The following is a 22,124-nucleotide window of genomic DNA, read 5'->3' as shown; positions in this document are numbered from 1 at the left end:
TCTCTGGCACTCATTGTTCCCACAACAATGCCAGTTTCCTGCAGCATTACACTGTCTAGTACCAGATACCCTACAAACAACCGTGCTTCACCTTCCATTCTTTACACATTCAATTCCTTCTTCCCAATGAAAGTAACAGCAACAGTGTGCCATTTTATAAAACCTAGCCTAATTTCATCCTCAGGCAAAAATGCGTGTTCCTGGGCTGTCACTGAATTCTTATTGCATTTTAAGATTCTCAAATGTTCTGGTCATTTTTTCTCACTCACTCATACATATTGCATATGTGATATCTTTTTTCCATTCAGATCATGTTGTTTACCCATTTCAATTAAAGGCGAATTCATCATTTAAAATACATTTTCTAACCACAAGTAGTATAGCAACTAAAAATGCCCCCTTGTTGTTTACTGACATCTTTTCCTTTTAGTTTTGCTTTCACTTGGGTGGAGTCCATTCTTTAAGTCAACAAGAAATAAATGGCACCTAGGAACATGCTTTTTTGCCTGAGAATAAAATTGGGCTGGCTTTTGTAAAATGCCCTACAGTTACTATGGGCATAATTTCAGCCTACTAGACAGAGTAATGCTGCAGGAAACTGGCATTGTTGTGGGAACATTGAGTGCCAGAGACGCTAAAGGTTCCATTCTCCGCAACTGACATGCCTCATCTAAGCAAGTACAGCAACCCAGCATATATTATAGACCCTAGTTTCAATACTAAGGGACTGAACTAATGCCAGAATTGTAATTTTACAATCCAGCATTTTCTATACTTTTCTAGAATTAGGTTCTGCATTATCATATTGAAATTTCTAGCACCTTGTAGACCACACTACCATAGCATCAAAGGGTATGAATACTTTTGAATTAGCATTTTTGGAGTTTTGCCAAAAAATAAATAAAATAAAATGCTGAAATAAATAATTGTTTCTTGTTACAATTATTTGTTTTTGAAACATTTCTAGAAATTATAAATTTCCATTGGGGTATGTAAACTTTTGACTACAACTGTACACAGTGAATGACATCACAAATACATTAGCTTTAAAGATAAATAAATGTGTGGTTACCAAACGCCTATAAATACCTCCAATGTTTGTTTTCAAACACACTTTCCCTTGACAAAGGTATGTTAACCATACCGCAATGTTGGGAAGTTGGCTCTTTGAGCAAAAACTTATATACACATATACCAAAACCATCAGAGAACATATTGTTAAATACCAATACATTTTACCTAGTTTATCATGTATTTATTACACATAAAAATGTAAATAGGTCAGGGTCAATTTGGAAAGAACTGGGTACATTGCAATAAATGTTGGTAATATGAAACTTGCTATAGTATATATATATATATATATATATATATATATATATATATATATATATATATATATATATATATATAATTAATCATATTTATCAATCACATGTAGTTATATGTTGTAACAGCCTTGTGGTGTGGTACTGCAAATCATCAAATTATTTTATTTGTTACTAACGTGGTTTTGTATTGCATAATTATTCTTCTAAGCCACATTTACATTAATAACTCAGACTTAAGATAAAACCAATACTGTAATGTGCCTCCACCAGGGTTGCCCGAGGGGGGTTCTGTTCATAATTTTATTTAAATATAGATCCTCAGAAATCGTATCCTGCGAAGGAGTAAATTACGAAAAAAAAAAGAAATCTGTTTTTAGGAATTCAGATATGTTCTCTACATCTGTGTGCCTCATAGTTGCGATGTATTTTAGAAGCAGTTTTAGCCCATTCAGTCCATCATTTTTGACCACTTTTTACACTTACATTTTGTGCTAGAATTGTAGCAGAGAACTGCTTTCTGTAGAGTGGTGTTTTTTTTCAGTGTGTCTTTTTTTGCAAATACGGGATATGATCGCTCGTTGTGATCAATTCAACTTCCTCTGCTGGTACATGTGTGATCGAGGATGTTTTTCTAAACGGAATGAAGTTTTCAAAAACATTTGTAAGTAGGGTTACCATATGACCGGGATTTCAAAATTCAGACCGGGATTTCAAAATTCCCCCTAAATTGAAAGTAATTCACGTATAAATGAGCTCCACCTTTGCTGAGATTAATCCTGCTGTGGTGGAATTGCTTGGGCGCAGCAAACAATTCACACTGATCAGCTGCTTCTGATCAGATCTTAATGAACGAATAGCTAATTTATCGATAGAGCAACGAGATGATGATGCGATTGTATTTGCAGAATAATATGGGCGATTGAATTTTAACAAACAGAAAAAAATAGCGACTGGCTGCAATTCATTCTTAGTATAATACAATTATTTGACACACATGCGGGTATTTAAGCACCATTCTTAATTGTAGCTAAGGATGGTTCATTTACACCTTCATTTATTTCAATTTAGGGGCAAGTTTGAAATCCCGTTCTGTCTCACAGCGTCCGGTTAATCTGGATCCACATGGTAACCCTATTGTAAGCAAACTTTCCTTTCACTCTGGGCGCTGGCATCATCTTCACGTGTGCTGTCAGAACTGCCGTAAATTACACAAAACAGGACACAAAACGTATGCAAATTAGCAAAATGGTAATGTTTCGTCACACACACATGACCTTTCCTTAGCCCTACCTTAAATTAACATAATATTCATCTCAGGTGTCATTTACTCGCCAGTATCTGTGTTTTTGTCGTGTTTAACTGTAACTCACCTTTTAAAAAGACCCTGAGCACTGTTTAATGTGCTTTGGTTTCTGAATTAAAACAGAGAAACTGTTAATTGTGAAATTAATTTGTAAAGGAGTGGCGAAAAGGCGAAAGAAAACACTGAAAACCAGAAGCCCATGTGTGTGTGTGTGTGTGTGTGTGTGTGTGTGTGTGTGTGTGTGTGTGTGTGTGTGTGTGTGTGTGAGTGTGTGTCTAGGAGAGGGAGGATGTCTTTCGGAGAAAACCTGAGGTAGTCTGTTTGTATCTGTTTATTAAAAAAAAACAAAAAACTGAATTTACATTTTTTTAGAAATGCAACACAGATCAGTCTAATAATTTTCCTGAAAAACACTGTACCACTATTGTTTTCTTTGTAAATTCAGATTCTGAGGGGGGGGGGGGGGGGGGTCGGACTGGTGCCCCCCCTTGCACCTATCTGCGGACGTCCATGGGTATGGAGTATATTTGATGGCAGACACTGATTGGGAATCAGTATTTTACATCAAAGGGGTCTCTAGATGTTTGCTCGTTTTTTCCTGGGACTCCTGCTTTTTTGAACTGTCTCAGTAAATAAATGAAGCACTGCATAACAGTGGGATTTTGTTAAAATTAATATTGAATATTTATCAGTAATTTAAGAATGCAATGTTATCATGATTAAAGGGAGATCTTACATATGATAATTAAACACTACACATTTACATTCTTGAAACAACTATTGTCTATTTATAGTGAGGTAACTGAGAAATAGAACATATTAATACTTTGATAATGTTTCCCTAAAGACTTCAGATTAAGTATCGCTTGTAAAAATCATAAGAGCCTATTTCCTTCTTCATTTCTGTAGTGGACCTTAATGTGCAGGATCAGATGTTTTCAATTTAACACACTATTAGCCTGCTTGGGAATCTGACAATAAAAGTAGAAGAAAGTACTTGGTGTACTTGGTGTGTGCACTAATAGTTTGGTATTAGATGTGGTAAGTATGTTATTGAATTCTGATCTGGTTATATATCATATAAGCAATTTTTTAAAGTATTTATTATTATTATTATTATTATTATTATTATTATTATTATTATTATTATTATTATTATTATTATTATTTATTTCTTGGTAGATGCCCTGAGCCCTAACCACTACTCCACTCTGCTGCTTCAGTTTACCTCCATAATATGGTCTAATGCAAAATGTCACGTACCATACTAAACAACTGTTTGTTTAATTAACCATAGCTATGTTGTTAGGTATTCCGAAATGGTTTAATATTTCATCTTGTTCAGTATTATGATTGTATGTAGTGTGTTTATAGAACTAGTCATACCTCAGAGATCAGTGCATTATGTGCTTCACTTACCAATGGCACTATAATGACAATGGTATCATAAGGTCAGCTGCAATGGTAGAACAGTAGGAACCAATACAAAATGCTGCTACTGATTGATCTGCCACTGTTTCTGCAGGGTACTACACCGGAACTAATGATACCCCAATGGCATTTGTGTGTAAGAGTTTACAGGATATCACGAAAAAGCGTTTTTCAGATACCCACATTGAGGTGTGATAGCTTTTCTATAGATAATCACTTCTAATTCTAATTTCCTGTTTAATACAAGATAATAGTCAAAATGAATTACATCTGAGAGAAAACTTACCGCTGAAGTTGATTTTTAGTAAGTAATCCTTGTATAGTTTCTTCCCGTCGAGGGGTTTCATGGCATCACACAGCTTAGTGGTATTGGAGCACAAGGTCCGCTGCAACTTGTGTAAGGCATGAGCCATCGCATACACAGCATTGATAACAAACATGATTTTCGATTCCTGTTCATAATTTGTGCTGTCGATTGACATGTGTTTTTCACAAGCTTTCAACTGACCATTTCCGTTTTGTAAAGCACACTGAAATTTCTGTTCCCAGAAATCCTTGAACCAAGGGTTACGCAAGTTGTTCATAGGGTGAAGAGTTTGAAAATATCTGTCAAATTCCTTAACAGGATTGGCGGCAAGTTCTAAGGTTATTGCCCCATTTGCCACATTCTCATTGCCCTTGACAATGCTTTCCTGAGCTCCCCATCCGTCACTGGCAATCCATGTGAAGGATGCATTAAGCCTATTGGCAGCAGCCAGTAACTCCTTTGCATCATCACTGCGCATGAAGAGTACAACCACTTTTGCGGTAGGTTTCTGCAGCAGTTCTCGAATTACGGTATCATAGGACTTTTTAACATTGGACCTACCAACTTTTTCTGAAGTGGCAATACAGATGTTTCGAAGCCTTGCTTCTTGTTCAAAAGCTTCAATCCCCGTCTCTCCATAATCACCTTCAGAGGCCACTGTGGAGACATATGTCCAATTGAACAACCTCAGGATCTCAGCCATTGCCTTGGCCTGGTAAAAATCAGGTGGAACTGTCCTCGCAAAGTAGTCATACCTGGATTTATCACTCAGTTTTGCACTAGTAGAGGCATAGCTTATCTGAGGGATCTGGAACAATCTCAATAAGTTGGCAACCTGAGGAAAAAACAAATAAACACTGTTTTAATACAAACCTTCAGTAAAACCTAGTTCATTTCTGTAGCAATATCATGTTGTAAGGTTCCTTTTTATTAGCAGTAATTCTGTAATCTCGTGGAATTTTTCTATAACAATGTGGTTTTGCTTGAATCTGAATCAACAGTTAATATTTATTGCTCATTATTTCAAATAAAGGAGCATATTAATTGAAATGACAATTGAAGCCATCAGTACAAATATAATGTATCGTGTCTTGTACATTAGTGGCTTAAATAGTAGGCATAGAACTTTGGTTTTATGACAGAGCACTTTATTTTGATAGTCACAACAAGAACTTGTCAACTTTTATTATAATCATGTCTGTTTGTTCATACATTTGTATGTAAAATCCTGTTGAACAAAGCACACTAACATACAAATATCAACTTTATGGGTATACAGTATAATGTTTTTTTGTTTTTTTTTTGTCTGGGAAATCTTGAATTCAATTTAAATCACATATTATCAGAAGTTAATCTATTAAAAATCTTAATAAATGGGTTTAGAATCATATTTGTACATCAACTTGCTAAACAACACATATTTTGGTACAAGAACAAAAACAATACATAACATTTTGTCATTTTTGTATTTCTTTTTTTTTTTTTAACTATAGGCTAAAACCAAAAAGATAATGCAGTGATAATGACAATAACTTACTATTCTGCTCATAAGGTTTATAGAAATTGTGAGATAATAATTTAGCAATTATATATGTTACAGGTTAATAACCACCTTTAAGAAATCAAAAAGAGACTCATAACAAAGAAACTAATCACAACTTTATACAGCTGCAACCACAATGAATAACTGTGAGCAATGAAAGGCACATGACAGATAACAATGCTATCTAACTAAAGAGTCTGCTGAGGTCAGATTCAGCTTGGCGTACTTCCAGAAATGAAATCAGTATCTTGAGTAGTAAAAGGGTTTAGGATTCCAATGCAGAAAGGAAAATCAGTCTCTTGTGAAGCACATCCAACAGGGCAAGAAGCTTTGTACTAAAATATGCAAATAAATTAGAAAGTCTATCACAGAGAGTGGCAATGTAATAGGAAATTGCTATAATACTGTATTGTACTTTTTTTTAAAGATTGCTGTCTGTTTTACCATACTGTACATTGGTGTTTTGAGGAGTACAGTGATAGTGTACACCCTCCACCCCAATATCCTCTATGCTACACACACTTATAAGGTTATCCATAACTATTAAACACTAAAAAGTGCTACATTTAGACATTTTGAAATACTAAAATAAACTAATAAACTCAAAATGACAAATGTTTTGACCAGAAGTACCTTCTCTTGAATACATTGAGAAATAATTTGTCAATGAACATTTCGAAATACACCTAATATTGAAATAACACTATTTTCTTTACACTCATTTTAAATGCCCTACACTCAATTTATTATGTCCTTTTATGTTTTCTTTCAGTCCCTCAAAAAAATGTAAATAAATATTATGAAAAAAAAGTTACACAGGTAATCTACAGGTAAAGTACCTGTGATATTCAAACACAACACACATTACGATTCAACTGGGATATAGAAACAGGTGTTAACTTGTTGGGACCCACTCAATTACAAAATGTAAGAAGCACTGTTTCTATCTGCAGTTCCAATGACGACATATTATATGAAACAATAATAGCACCCGCAGTTTAAAAGGAATTGTTTCTCTTTTTTTGTAAATATATATTTACAATTACATAAACAGATTTAAAGATGAATCATGCTTACCTGTATAGAAACACTGCTGTAGGATCCCCCAATCACACCCGCTATGACTAAGGGGCTGTTGTCTTGGATTGCGTATGACCCATCAGGGCAGATGTACTCTGTTTCATCTACTTTGGTCAGTGATGCCCTGACAAATTCCAGTGACTGCTCCAAAGCATATGTATCCCGTGAACATGTGTCCAGAATGTGTACACCAAGCACAACCCCAGGGAGTAAGTATGAGTTTCTGTTGATTTCATCAATGGCAAATAACATTGCCTCTAAACGCTGAATCCCTCTGTCTTCATTTATTCGTCCGCATTCATCCATCCCTGCACCTTTTTCATGGATGGGAAACAGACCACCCAAAACAAGGTCTCCCTCTATCTTGATTTCCTTTCTAACATAGTTTGAGTCACTTAGTGAAAGCAGAATGGCTCTTGAGAATACAATCAAAGAAAGCGTTTGGAGGTTGGTTGACATTTTCATTGGACCTGGAAGGGCATCAGAAGAAGAACTGTATCTTTTTGTCATGCATTGGAAAGTCAAACGAAAGTGTAGTCCAACTGAGCATATACAAGTAGGCCAGACAGGTTTCTTCCAGAATCCTATAAAAAAAGATAACACCTGATCAGAATTTCTGCAAATCAAATAAGGCTATGAAAGGAAATAAGGTACTTAACTTAATTAAGAAAACATGGGGTATCAACAGGAAACTAAAGTGCCTTGGGAGTCTTCAAGGTCAACATAAACATTATCTTGTAATAATACTTTTTTTTATTATCTTTGAACTAAAACACAAATAACCATTGTACAATGATTCGAGTGAATACTACAATATACATCTATGAACCTTTTCTTAACTTTTAGTTTAAAAATAAATATAAAAAAGATTTATGGGGCAGCTCACGTAATTATAACACAATGCTTCATAATATTGAATAAAATGTATAAAACGAAGTGGTAAAAGCTAATTGCATTCCACTAGGAATTGTTGTGCTGAGTATGCCTTGCATGGCTGCAGGCTTAATGTTGCCTGAAATGCCGGTGGCAGTTTACAGAACATTTGTTACAAAAAAACCCCCCCAAAAAACAAGTAAAAATTCATTTTGCAAATTCATAAAATAAAGAACTGGGTTTGTTTTCTGTGTAAATAGGTTTTTCAGTTTGCCATACTAAAAACAATATATATTGTGATATAACCAAATAAACATTTTATCACATTTACTATCTTTCACATTAGAGCTGTCTTGATTTAAACAAAACTGCATTCTTTGTTTATATTTCATTAATATAACATTTCTGCTGCTACCTAAAACACAACATAATTCACGATAGTGCAAAAAAAGGTAACAATTAGTGATGCACTTCAATATTTTTTTTCCTCGCTCACACTTTAAAAAAGGCAAGCATTTTCATTTAAAATTAAGAAATATATAAAGCAGATCATCTTTAAGAAATGTTATTTTCTTTTAATGAGGGATTATGTTTCTTGCTCATTGAATGCTTCAACACTTTACAGTGTAGGCAAAATTAATTAATGTAAAAAAAAAAGTCTGCGAGTGGTGGCAGAGCATGGATCAACACAGATCAGAATCTGATAGATGTTTTGTGTTTGAATCCAGGGATCGACACAGATCAGAATCTGATAGATGTTTTGTGTTTGAATCCAGAAGTTGTCACAGCTCCCTAATCTCTTATCCTTTTCCACAGATTCACTGGTTTACGTTGCAGTTATGTGTCTTTCAAAGAGAAGCAGTTCTTTGTATTGGTCACAGCACAATGAATCTGTCCAAGACATACAGTAAGTTTCATTAGGCAATTCTAAACCAAAACTTCTAAGATGGGCAGCCAGTGTTAACTTCAATCACTGCCTGACTGAACAGAGAACCTATGGGTTTTTAGAGTGGTGACCAAAGAACAATAAAAAGGCTTATGAGATTTTTATAAAAAATATATATTATGGTGCTCCAGATCTATTTTATCTATTATTTTAAAGATGCACATTGAGATCAATCTTGTTTTTATACTGCTTCTTCCCATTCATTCCAATACTCAATTTTTTCTTAGACCATTTTCATAGCCTGGACATTGTGATACAATGTTTTCTATAAATCTGGATACCCATTTCATATCATCTATCCACGTGGCTAAGTAAAAAGCTGCCTGAAACAGGTATTTCTATACACAGCGTGTCAGGGTATGTCAAACAAAAAGACATTGACTTATTTTAGAGGTATAAACAAGAGAGAGTATAAGGTTTGCAACATTCAGGAAAAATATCAGGCATGTTATCAGTTTAAAAAAAAACACTATTACAAGTACTTTAGTTAAGATCATGCCTGATGTCTGATATTTTAAAAACACTGCATTTCCACACACAATTACTATTGTTTTCAGAATAGTCAAGACATATACTATTATCTATGTGCCATTATCAAACATGAAAATCCCCCAGGCCCCCCACCCCAGGCAAGTTAAACAGTACTGGTATTGCTTAAGACAGTCCTAACTGAAACCAGTTCTCATTCTCCTGAGATTAGACATGTTTTCGTGCCTTTTATGTACTGAAGTTAGACAAATTTACAGTTGCATCCCTTTTTGAACTATTTATGACCTATAGGTGTCTTCAGAACTGAGAACAGAGCTCACTGAGGTGCTAAAACCCTCTGAAAAGTTCAGATTGTGTATTGCATATGAATGAACTCATCCTGCTTTGATAGGATTGCATCACGGCTAAAGTAACCCTTTTTTTCCAAAATACTTTTCACTTGTGAAAATGCTGCAAACAATCGCTTAAATATGGCATTACATCTGACATGTATTATATTGCAATATTTCTTGTTTTTAACCGCTGACATGCATGTAGTGAATGTATCTTGCAATTTTGGATAGGCAATGAGCTGTTATACAAGTTTGACACGTAGATATACATGTCTTTACCTCCTTTTTCATGTACTAGTGCAGGGTATATGATCATTTCGCAAGAATAGCAGGCTTAGCTGACACCTCTTCCATTTAAGTATGCAAACACAGTAGCTCATTATTATTAAGGGACACATCACAACAAATCAACTGAGCATATATCATAAATGTTAAAAGGATCTGCAGTTTACCTAAAATGTTTTGATCATCACTATATAAAAATCATTTTGTTGTAAAAATCTAATTATAAAAAATCGCCAGCTTCTCTGAGAATCTTCCCCCTTAGGAAATTTAACAGTACACTTCAATTGTATGAACAATAGTGTTTTTAATAAATGCTGGTATGACTCAAGATAACTTGCAGCTTAAGTGATGACAGGACCACAGTGCTTAGTGTACTTTAAAGAATAACCCAAACAGTGACTTTGTGTAACAGAAAGCGAGGTAGACATCATTCTGTAATGAAGTCATATAAACAGGCATCAATGCCATTCTTCTGACAATGATGGATTGTAAGTTCAATTTCTAACTGACAGCAACTCTATCATTGAAACTGTCTGGCAGCATCTTTAATAAAAACCTTCCGGATGTATAACAAAAAGTTGAACAATTGTAATACTGGGAGTAATCTCCATATAAACAAAACAAATTAAACTTAAAAATACAAGGTAATGGTGTTTGCAAATACTTGATTTATTTTTACAGTGATGTAGTACATTTTTGATAGAATGCTTCAAACCCATAGCCAGGGTTAATTTGTGCCGGATCACCACGGATCCCATAACTTTTGTCTGACATGCGAGAATTAAATGTATTTAAAAAAATAAAAAATAAATTAAAAAAATATATTTTTTGTTGTAAAAAAGACCTCTATATACATTTTCCTGTTCCATGAATTGAATTAAAAAGTATACTGTAAAGATATGTTTTAGGATGGCAAAATGCCAAGAATCTTGCGCTTTATACAACAGCCTGTTCCCCAGATTAGTCAGCCCGCCACTGGTACTGTTCAAACCTGAATATTACGTTAAAACATGCCAAGGCAATGGTCAACAAGCAGCTATAAGGACACCAACAATAAGGCATGAAACCCGCAAGTAGATGAGAACCTGAAGCATATGTGGAAACTACTGCATTAGGTCTAGAAAGAAAATGCTGTCCCTCTTCCTCATTATAAGATCCAGTAACTTTTTGTTTACAAAGTAACCCCTGCCCATAGCAAACTGTTTTCCAAAATACAATTTGTGTCATTTTAGTTAAACTTTCTAGAGGAGTTGTTAATGTGTGTGATTTTTTTTTAGGATTTAAATGGTTTATAGAATTGAAACACAAATTGGCCTGCCCACCAACAGTATTTTTTGTTATTGCATCGTAAAAAAAACAACATGAAAATGCCCTGAAAGTGTTTGAAGCAAATTTACTGTATTTGCATATTAGATAATTGCATAAATCGCTTAATTGCATAGTATGCAGCTGGTCCAGTTTTTTAGTGCATCATTTTCTATGATTGTATGATACGGTTAAATGCATATCAGCTAAATGCATAAATCGCTTAATTGCATAAAGCTGCGCGGTCCCGAAGTCCATTGTACATTGCATTTTGATTTGGATAATTGCATAATGCAAACAACATTCGAGTGTTTAAAAAAAAACAAAAAAAAACGTTTGAGTGTTTCAGCAATAGCAGTGATGAAGAACGCATTGTCATGACAGCAGGAAAAGCCGTCAAGAAAGACATAGAAAACTCCTCAGCACGCTACCTCAGCACGCTATGAGCCTTCATGGAGGCAAATGCTTGTCAGTCTTATGACAGTTTTTTTTACAGTTGTTTATCAGCAATCAGCCAAATACTGTGCATACTTCCATCAAAAAATATTTTTCTACGTGTAGAAAAGGTACGGTACACAACTGTTTTTTTTTGTTGTTTTTTTTAAAATTTCGTTGTTGCCAATGGTTTTTTTAACCCGGTTTTCTCCCCAATTTGGAATGCCCAATTGTTATTTGTATCCCGATTCACCGCAACAACCCCCTGACGACTCGGGAAATGGAGGCTGGAACACACATCCTCTGAAAAGTGTTCCTGCCAATCCTTCATTTTTCACACTGCGGATCCACAGCGAGGCCACCAGACCTATAGTGCCGGAGGACAACACAGATCTGATGGCTCCACTGCAGACCCGCAGGCGCCCTATCAGCCACAGGGGTCACTGGTGTGTGGTGAACCGTGGATTCCTGTGCCGACCTAAGCCCTCCCTACCCGGGCGGCGTTCGGTCAATTGTGCACCGCCCCCTAGGAACCCCGGGTCACGGTCGGCAGTGACATAGCCTGGATTCAAACCTGCAGAGCGCCTTTACTAGATGCGCCACTTGGGAGCCCCTGTACACACCTGTTTAATGTTTATGTTAAACTGTACTGTTCTGTATTACAATAACTTAGTTTATATGTGGGCTGTTATATACTGTACATTATTTTCCTTTTCATATCGTGCATTGCCACAGAGGAGTGTTGGTTGTATTGAGTGCATACTGTATTTTAAGTTGGGATAGCTAGGCTTGGGTGCTGTTTTGTTTATTTTGAAGAGTTCTGTGTGTAGGGTTTTGTTCAAACTGTTATTTTGTTCCCGTTTTTTGTTTGTTTTGTGTTTATTAAAAGTGCACGGAAAGCGCTGAACTGCAGTTCCTGTGTTTGTGCTATTTTCCACCGTTGTCTGCCTTGGCCGCAAGCCAGTACCACAATATATATATCCTCTTTATATAAATATTTTAATACTATAAATACTTTATTTTCCAAACATTATACTTAAATAAACAGAATCACTATGAATATGTATAGAGTACTGCAGTTGTTCCACGAATAAGGATAGCCGAATAACCCACAAGCCCACCGAAAGGGCTCGAGTGTGTTGTTTGCAGCTATTGAAAAGGCACTTGACCAGTACATAGATATTTTGGGAAAAAGAATGCTGACTGGGAAGATAGCAAACATATACCATGTTGTTGTCTTTGTAGTATTTGTATAGCAGACTGATCTGGATCATCTTGTATAAAACATCCAACAAAACAGCCTGCAGTTTTGTTAATGTCACAGTGTGGTGTGGGTTCTACATCTAGCTCCTTGCTGGTTCACATTTCCTTCAAAAACCATCTGTATTACATAAGTAAATGGTAACAGGACAATAATGGTCTACCTAACTGTTTTGTTTTCATGGAACTCAAAGTGTTCATGCTATTTCTATCTCTTCAATGTTTGTTTAGTCAATCAAACGGGTCACTTGACCACATACTCTACCACTGAACTCACAATTTACCACAATGTATATAGTATTAATGTGTAAACTCTATAAAAGAAGTACATTTGTCTATCATTAAATAAATACAAACTAATTCAGTATTTGAATTAGGCCTAATAAACCATCTCAATAAGACTGGCCTGCAAACACTCAGCCAAAATAGCAAACTTTCTTCTGAAGCAATCCTGAAGCAAAGTTGACCCGTACAAAAACTGTTACAAGGCTTTTTTTTTCTTTCTTTAATGAAGACTGTAAACTTCATTACTTGAGTTTCTATAAAATAAGATCTGAGCAGATTGCTGGAGCGCATCCAGTACACAGTACAGATAAACTGTTTTTTATAATTACATGGCAAAATAGGCTACAGTTCCTGTTTATAAAACTAACCTGGGGGTTATTCATTCTATCTGGAACTGCATTTTTATATTAAACCTCCAGGTATAAAAGCAATCTACCATGACATTAACAATTAAGAACGTTCAGGACCAGCTGACACCTAATATAATGTACATTTCTCCGCTTAACATATGTCAGCCATCAAAATATTATTCATAGGTACTTTCATGTACAAGATGATGAGGGTCATGGAACACTAAACCCCATAGACTTCAATTTGCCTCTTTGCATTCAAGTGGCATTTTTTATTTTAAGTTTTATTTTTTATTTCTCATCCTCGTGTGGTGACACCACTTTAGTATTTGATTAAATATTCAGCCTACATGCATAACCTAATTGTTTGTTTATGAGAGATAATAGGAAACAACATTTTGTAAATGCATATCTTGAGAAATTGAGCTAATAATACATGCCATCATATTGCTTATATTGTTTCCCAACTTGAAGTTATATCTTTCAAAATTACATACAATAAATAGCTGTTATAATCAATTGTAAAATGTTCCCATTTTTTTTTCTCAGGAAAAGGGCCAAAATATGAAAGTTTTGCAATATTTCAGCTTTCACTCCTCAGAGAATCCTTAATTTGCATGTCTGTCTATAATCGGTTAAATGCCTCTTTAGCATTTCTAGTTAAAACCGTATTGCACACCATCGCCAAATGCTGGAATATCTCTGCAGCATCACAGTATATTGGAAAAAACATGTCACACCACTCCCAGCTTAAAGAACCTTCCAGTGGTTTACAGTGGCGGCTGGTGGGCAAAAAAAATGGGGAGGCAGAAAAAAGGCAGTGGGCTGCAGCAGTAGAATCTTATTATTGTATTCTGACTGACAACACTTTTAATATCTTCTTAACATTTGATCCGAATTTAGCCGTTAAACGCATTTTCTCCACTAGCCAGCAAAGAAAATAAAACACTAGCCCATCATAGCTAATTCTAATAAACATAACTGTTACACACTGCCAGTGTATGTTTAAAAATGCACTGTATACAACATTAATATAGCATTTCAATTTCAAGTCACAGGGTGCGATTTGTCAAATTTCCAATGGGGGGGGGGGGGGGGGGGGGGGGGAGATAAACTACTCAAACTACAAAACAGTAGGAAAGCCTATAGTAAAGATACATCACGTTGATAAACCACTAATATGCTAACATCTGTCACCATGCAAATGTTATTGTTATTCCCTGACTCATTCCAAATTTTGCATTACTTTGAGATGTGCGCATATCAATTTATTCATCGCCATGGTTTCAATGTGAACTTTTGGCATTATAAATTAAATACACTTTTCAGACATCAAAACAGTATAAATACACCAAAACACAAAACAGATCAAGTGAAAATTAAATGAACACAGTAGTTATTACTTTCCGTTCTGAGGAGCCAGACCTGCTGTTACTATAGGAAGTTGAATCTAGGGTTTTGGTTAAAATGTCATTTTTTCTTGCATTTTAGACAATTTTCTGTTTTTGCTTTACTTAATATTATTATATTATAATGCTACACAACAATATATATTATATATGTATAATTGTGTATTTGTATTTTTTTTCACGTTGAAATTTTGAGGAGGCACTGCCTCCCTTGCTTCCTAAGGAGCCTCCACTGGTGGTTTATAACCATAGTTCTTTCTGTCCATTCCATTGCAAGGCAAGACTTTGTTCATAATACTACTATGGCCATAAGTTTAGCCTCTTGTAATCAAAGAAACTACAGTGACCTTATTCAGCAGGTTTCATTTGTAAAATTAGTTAATTCTATAGGGTGCTGCAAAAATGTTGGCCATAGCTGTAGGTAGTACATATTCAACTGATCCTCAGAAGGGTCACTATAAAATAAGGAACAGGCTGTAACAAAGTCAGTCCTTTCTTGCCTTGTTCTATTTGTCAACAAATCTCTCTGTATTCAGTGTTCCTAAACATCCTAGTGCTGCACACTACTTCCCATAATAAGATAAATGTACCTACTAATAAATATAACTGGTAAACCTTCATTTTTACACTCGAAACACACTGCAGTATACTCAAGACTCATGTCCTTTGTATATCATCAATATATCATTGAACACTATTACATCAAACGAGTGTTGAAGAAAATGCTAACAAAAATAGATTTCTGTAATCCTCTCTAAACATCCTTTAATAGCACTGTTAGGAAAAACCCAAAAACGAAATATGTTGTGTGCATTCTGATCGTATTCCTGTTAAAGAAAATATAGTATTACTGTAAAGGCACTTATCCGTGAAGTTCACCTCTACATCAGTCTCCCATTGGGTTCTTTAACTTGTATCCATTACTAATACTGTTATACAACAAATATGTACATCTTCTACACAAACTGGTCCTCGAGGAACATTCAGTACCACAACAGAATAATAACAATAAAAAAAGAAAACAGGACTATGAATTTTATATTGTAGAAAGTATCTCATACTGGTACATATTTGTATATCTGCTATTGATTTATTTTTCTCTTATTACTAAGTCCAGCAGAGAGGGTAGTGAAGCAAAGTCTTTCCAGATCCACTTGCTGTGTTCAACTAAATGAGCACCTCCCCCAGCTGAAATGTGCCAAGGCAGATAGACTATTCACTTCAGTTACTTATGCTGAGTCCTACAGCCAACTGTGATGTGCCATTGAACTATATCTGTCAGCAAGTTACGATGCCTTGGCTGAGAGGTTTTCCAATGGGAGGCTAATGCAATGAAAATACTGCAGGAGACTCAGACACATTAAGCATTATTTGGTATTTGTTTGTCACTAGTTTCATTTTGTGAATAATTCACCAAAGCAAAAAAAAAAAAAAAGGAAAAAAAAAAATGTTGACTGTCTCTTGTGAGCAAAATTATTCATCAACATTTACATCCAGATGTTTCACATCTCCACTAACAACATTGGATGGCTTCAGAAGACAGATTTGTTAAAGATAAGCATATCAAACTTCGGGTCGCCAGATACTTGGCATACGCATCATGAAAACATATGTGGATGACTTTAACAACCTATATATTTTACCATCTGTGATCATTTGCCTGTTAAATAAATTAGAGTAAGCCTCCCATATATAAAATGATTAACACCATCTCTGTAATAGTAACTATGATTTATGGAACCTGTTCTTCTGGCTTTTTGTATGTGTTAATGAACTGCAAGCTGACAACCAAAAGCTTTTAAATTATCCAGGAAATACTTAGTGTAGTAATATGTGGGCTCTGTTAGCACTTTAGAATACAGCAATTCCCAGAATTAAATCCCATGTAATTTTGGTGTGCATCTACAGTATACATATAGATACTTTTACCTTGAGTATTTTCATGAAAAGGATAAATAATATCAGTTCACCAAGAAATGTTTCTCTTGGACAATGGAATGCCTGAGCATACTCAATTACCAATCTCCTTGGAGAAGTGTATGTGTGTGTGTAAATTTAACTCAAAAGCATACAGTGACATTAACATCAAGACCCTGGCTTCTTCCAACCATACACAGACGGTCAGCAGAAGTAATTGGTTTGGAAAAGAATTGTGCATGCTCAAAGCGTGATCTTTCTAATATCTATTTTAAATATTGTACCATGAGCCTGTACCATCAACCTCCTGAGAACCCAAAGGCAGCTACGCTGAAGATGTTTTCCAAAGGGCCCAATGTATGAGGTTTGGATTTACTCTGTACAGAATTTCAGGAAGATATTAGGTCTTATATCACATATTAGATTATTTAATAGTTGAACTATAACAGTTGGACCAAAACACTTTGCAGAAGTGATTCCTCATTCTTAATTCCTCTTTGAGAAATAGTCACATAGCACTCCTAATCTGTTTCAGATCCTCATGGGATTACAATTACATGCTAATGTTACTAGCAAGACACAATTAAAGTGTACGTAGGGGCCCTGGTGTTACTTAGCACGATGATAAATATTTTGTGAATGTGGTCTTTAGTCTTATATTGACACACCGTACCCTTAAATTATACATTTAATCAGAACTTAAAAACACTGCAATTTTAAACATAAAGAAGCAAATATCAAACCTCAGCATAATATATATTTATTGGTGATTGGTGATTAGTATTTTTGAAGTCACAGGATGAACTTTGAAATAAACATTAAGACGGCTATAGTACTGTATATGGAAATTACATATTTGTTAAATGTTTACTATAAACATATAGTACCTAAAATTAGCTAGTAACAAGCCTGAGTAATATTTTGGACCTACTAACCCAGTTTTGGTACAACAAAAATCATATATGGGCTTGCTACTATTCAATTTTTAATTTTGCCAAATCGATGATTAATATCAACGTTTATTTTGGAAACAATTTACCGTTTTTTTTCGATCTTTATTTTTCAATTCAAGCAGAGAATGGGTGAAATCGACCTTTATGCTTTAAAAAAACCCAGACTTTTTATGCCATTGAAAAACGTCTCATTTAGCAAAACCCCATTTATCATATTCAACATGCAACAAAATCATGGTTACCAACATTATAATTTAAATAATGTTTGGTCACAGCTGAGCTATACATTTAAAAATGGTCTCAAATAAACCGTAGTATACGCAGCATATAAAAGTCTATTACACAGACTTTTATAGCATAAATTTAAAAATATTATGCACAGAAAAAAACATTAGATAGTTGAACAGAACTAACTTGTACTTATTATTCGGAGTCTGAGCTCCCTCTCTCCTGCTTCAGCACAGCTGGACTCAGAGTCACTGGAAGGCCTGCTTCGTCCTGCCGCGGAGACTTCAGCCGTCGATCAGGGTATTGTGCACAATATTCATTAAGTGTTTTTCTCTTGCGTCCCATTTTCAAATCAAACTAGTAACTGTCACCGTATACCTAAAGCAAAAGCTTACCCTGCTAATTTCAAAGTAGGCACTTTGAATGACAGGCGCTGTATAGCTGGCAAATGAGAGCTGCCTAGCGCAGTGTAAAGGAATATCCCCTAGAAAGTGCCCTGAGGGCATCAGATGATTCTAGGGCATTTGCCATTTATTCCCACCTTTCACTTCCAAAGCTCATCAACTCTATGAAATCACCCCACCCTGACCCTAACCCAACATCAAACTCTAACCTTAAGCAACCCCAGCCCTAAAACCTAACCCTAACCGAATACCTAACCCTAAACCTAACCATGAAGAATCATCTGGTGCCCTCAGGACACTTTCTAGGGGATATTCCTGTGTGCTGCGCATTCTAGCATTGCTTCAGTAAATGAGATCTGTCATAACAGGGTGAAACTACAGAACTAACGGACCACTGAGATGACTGACAGCGACCCACAGCCATACAGAGTAGAACGGAGACAGGACAGACAGCAAGTACAAAAACTACACAAACCAGAGATGATTTCTAAATGATTATTTTTGGTAAGAAAATACAAAATAGAGAGTGGTTTTACCGACGTTTATTGTATATAAATTTATTTCAGTCGAACTTATATTTTTGGGGAATTTGACATTTAACAAGCTTACAGTAAAATACAGTAATTACCTACACACCATGAACATCTTACTAACACTGACACTAGATATGGGACAGACTTACTGTATATACTGTATATATAACAAATACATGTACTCCCTATTTAAATCAACGATATACTCTTTCTTTTGGGTTTTTGTGAATCTCTGTTAAATAATAAGGTATGCTAATTAATTACAGAACTGTGACACTTACCACATGCTCTTTTTTTATGTTCTTATGCAGAGCGATTCTCCCAGTTCCTTTTTTTAAAAATCTTTCCAATCCAAAGCAGGTTACACCCAGAAATTGTTCTATGATACTGAGAGAAAACAGAGTAAAAGCAATTATGGTTTTGACCAATGTTTAGAATATACTGCTTAATCATATATTTTTTTTAATTAATAACATCTGTCATATTTTTTGACAAGTAATTGATGTTTGTTGATGCATTCAAAATACACACCATTTGCATTACAGTTATCTTTTAAAATACAATACATATTCTACACAAGCCTAAAATAGTGACTTTGCCCATGTGATTCATTATGCAACTGTTTTTGTTTATCTATGAATTTTGTATTAAGTGATCACTCAATTTAGATACTGCATGAATATGAAGGTGACTGGATTGCTGGGTCTAGTTATGTTTAATGCATACAATACCATATTAATCCAGGTATAGATCGCTCTATTTGCATTTCTTGTTTCAACTAGAACAGACAAACTGGTCAAATAACTTACAAAGTAACAAAGGACTAAATACCTTTGGAAGTGCTAAACCTTATGTTCAGTTCAGAATAAGATCACAAACGCTATTATGCAAATATGTTGCATACTTTTAAATGCTGTACACGGATCTCATTAACAGGGTTAACATGACTTGGAGCACATTTTCTGCAGAATTATTTTAATGATTTGCCATTTTAGCTCTGCAGTAAAAATGCTATACAATCGAAATCAGTACATCATTATTTGACTCTACCGGTAGAACAAATGTATTCCAGATATGAGATACAAAATGCACATATACAATACACCATCTCATCTCCAGTGTAACATCAGGTCCAGCTACAGTACAGGTCACTGTCCCCAGAGGAACTGACTGACAAGTGAAAGAGCAACTGTGGTCTCCGCGCGTGGGACAAGATTGTAAAACATCCCAGAAAACATCAACTTAACAAATGCATTTTGGCAGAGGGGTACGCACTGTACATTACTATTTTAAACACTTCCCTCAAATAGGTTATATACGTCCAGTTAACTTACCAGAATCACTGACATTAGAATATCTCAGTATAATACATCCTTGCTTCTGAAAAAAAAAAAAAAAGCATCGTTTAGTTGAAGTAAACCCGGTAGCCTCGCTATTCTACCTGTTTAATTACGTTTTGTAATCGCGTGCAGTGTCAGTAGGTCATTCGGCCATTAGTAGTTTTAACGCATTATTCAATTCCATGAAAAAATACGCATTTATTTGTTTCTACGATTTCCAAATGGAGTGTATTTAAATGTCTTATACAATTTCATTCCGTGTTTACCTGTTTATTCCAGGTTATCTTTATTCAATGCACTGCTTTTTTCTTTATATTCCTTCTAGCTCAACACTTCTCGTGCGCTTCCACCAAGCTCTTCATTTATTCACACAAATACATTTCTCCTTTATATATACATATAAAAAAATAGCTGCTCATTTTCATGACATGCAATACAACAGACTACCTTGTCTTTGCTTCTTTTTTATCCACAAGCTGTACTTTTTCTTATTTGTTCTTTTATTCTGTATATTCATATTATTCAGTTATATTCTGTATATTCTGTATATTCAGTTTCATTTTGAAACCCGTGCTGAGGCAGGCGCGTAAATCAGAGCTCTGCTCCCTCTGAGCTTCACAGCGGATAGAGAGGAAAGTGAGAAAGGCATCCAGATCTAGGCTTGCGCCTATCTAAAGGATGCTTCTGTATCCTAGCAACAACAATCAATCTTGCTGGAGTATCTAATGTCTTATTGGACGATGAGGAAACTTGCGCCCCTCCTACAATTAGACTTAGAAAAAGGTTTTACAGAAGTACAGACCAGCTTGCTACAGTAGCACAGCGTTCTTTATGTTTGTTGTGTAAACAGTTATTTGTATCAGTGTGTTGTAAATGGCATATTTTGGCGAAATTGTGGAAACATAGAGAACAACGATTGTTATATATCATTATTTGAAGTTAAAGAGTGAAATTATAATAACTAACTAATCCCGACAGTTTATATACCAGTGCTTTACAGCAATGAAATGTTAGTGTATTATTTTTATGTTTCATATTTCCTTTTGCAAAAGCTGACGTTTTCATCTTCAGCAAATTGTGGTGGCACGGGTAAGGCAGAGTGATGGTTGTATCTTTGGTGGTAATTTTGATTTGTTTATTTGTGCAAATTTTGTACGGATTTTCTATGTTGTTTTTTTTGTCTTTGCATTGTAGATATGTTTTTTTTATAAATGTGTGTTTATGTGTTTGTAATTTTGTAAACATATTGAAATCATTAATGTGAAATTGGTTAACATAAAAAGACTCGATTTAAAGTTGTAATTAGGCTTTGTTCTAATGTAGGTCTATACTTACGTTTCATTATCAGCTTAATTATATTACTGATTGCATAATATTTTACATTTAACTTTTATATAGTTAGAAGTAAAATGACATTTAATCATTGCAATCGTCCTTCGGGTATCTAAGGCCAAATCAAAGTCACATTTTAAACACAAATGCCTTGGGCGAACAAAATCCACTGAAGGTAACAACGTAATGGTATTCCTGTACTGTAAAGGTAAAACCAATCTCAGTATATTCTACTCTTTCTATGCATCTTGCTGTGTCTATCATATTCTACTTATCTACAGTGTCCATTAGTTGGCACACTAGCTTATTCTTATACTTTTGTTGTCAGTTCTTATTGGAAGGTGGTCAACCCAGTTTAATTTAATTAGCAGTAAAACAGTGAGAACAATACAGTAACACAAGCAATTTCACTGCTTGATGATGATCATGAGAAGGATGATAATAGTTGAGCCA

At 35.0% G+C, this 22,124-nt stretch overlaps 1 protein-coding gene across 4 annotated transcripts in view; it reads right to left on the bottom strand.

Moving 5' to 3' along the window:
* The window catches only part of LOC117414463 (metabotropic glutamate receptor 3-like), a 33,102-nt gene extending 12,112 nt beyond the window's left edge, over positions 1-20,990 (bottom strand). The window contains exons 1-5 of one of the 4 annotated variants that reach the window (XM_034024215.3): positions 20,787-20,990; positions 20,334-20,379; positions 19,281-19,386; positions 6,993-7,579; positions 4,352-5,207 (exon numbers count right to left, since the gene is read on the bottom strand). In XM_034024215.3, the coding sequence (XP_033880106.1) occupies positions 4,352-5,207; positions 6,993-7,505 (1,369 nt within the window). In that variant the 5' untranslated portion in view covers positions 7,506-7,579; positions 19,281-19,386; positions 20,334-20,379; positions 20,787-20,990. The other 3 variants (XM_034024216.3, XM_034024217.3, XM_059027368.1) reach the window with 3 other exon arrangements.
* Positions 20,991-22,124: the final 1,134 nt, after the last annotated feature.

This window comes from Acipenser ruthenus, chromosome 7, assembly GCF_902713425.1.
Source record: "Acipenser ruthenus chromosome 7, fAciRut3.2 maternal haplotype, whole genome shotgun sequence".
Taxonomy (NCBI): domain Eukaryota; kingdom Metazoa; phylum Chordata; class Actinopteri; order Acipenseriformes; family Acipenseridae; genus Acipenser; species Acipenser ruthenus.
Note: the sequence above shows the minus strand (reverse complement) of the source record. Positions and strands in the feature narration are given on the sequence as shown.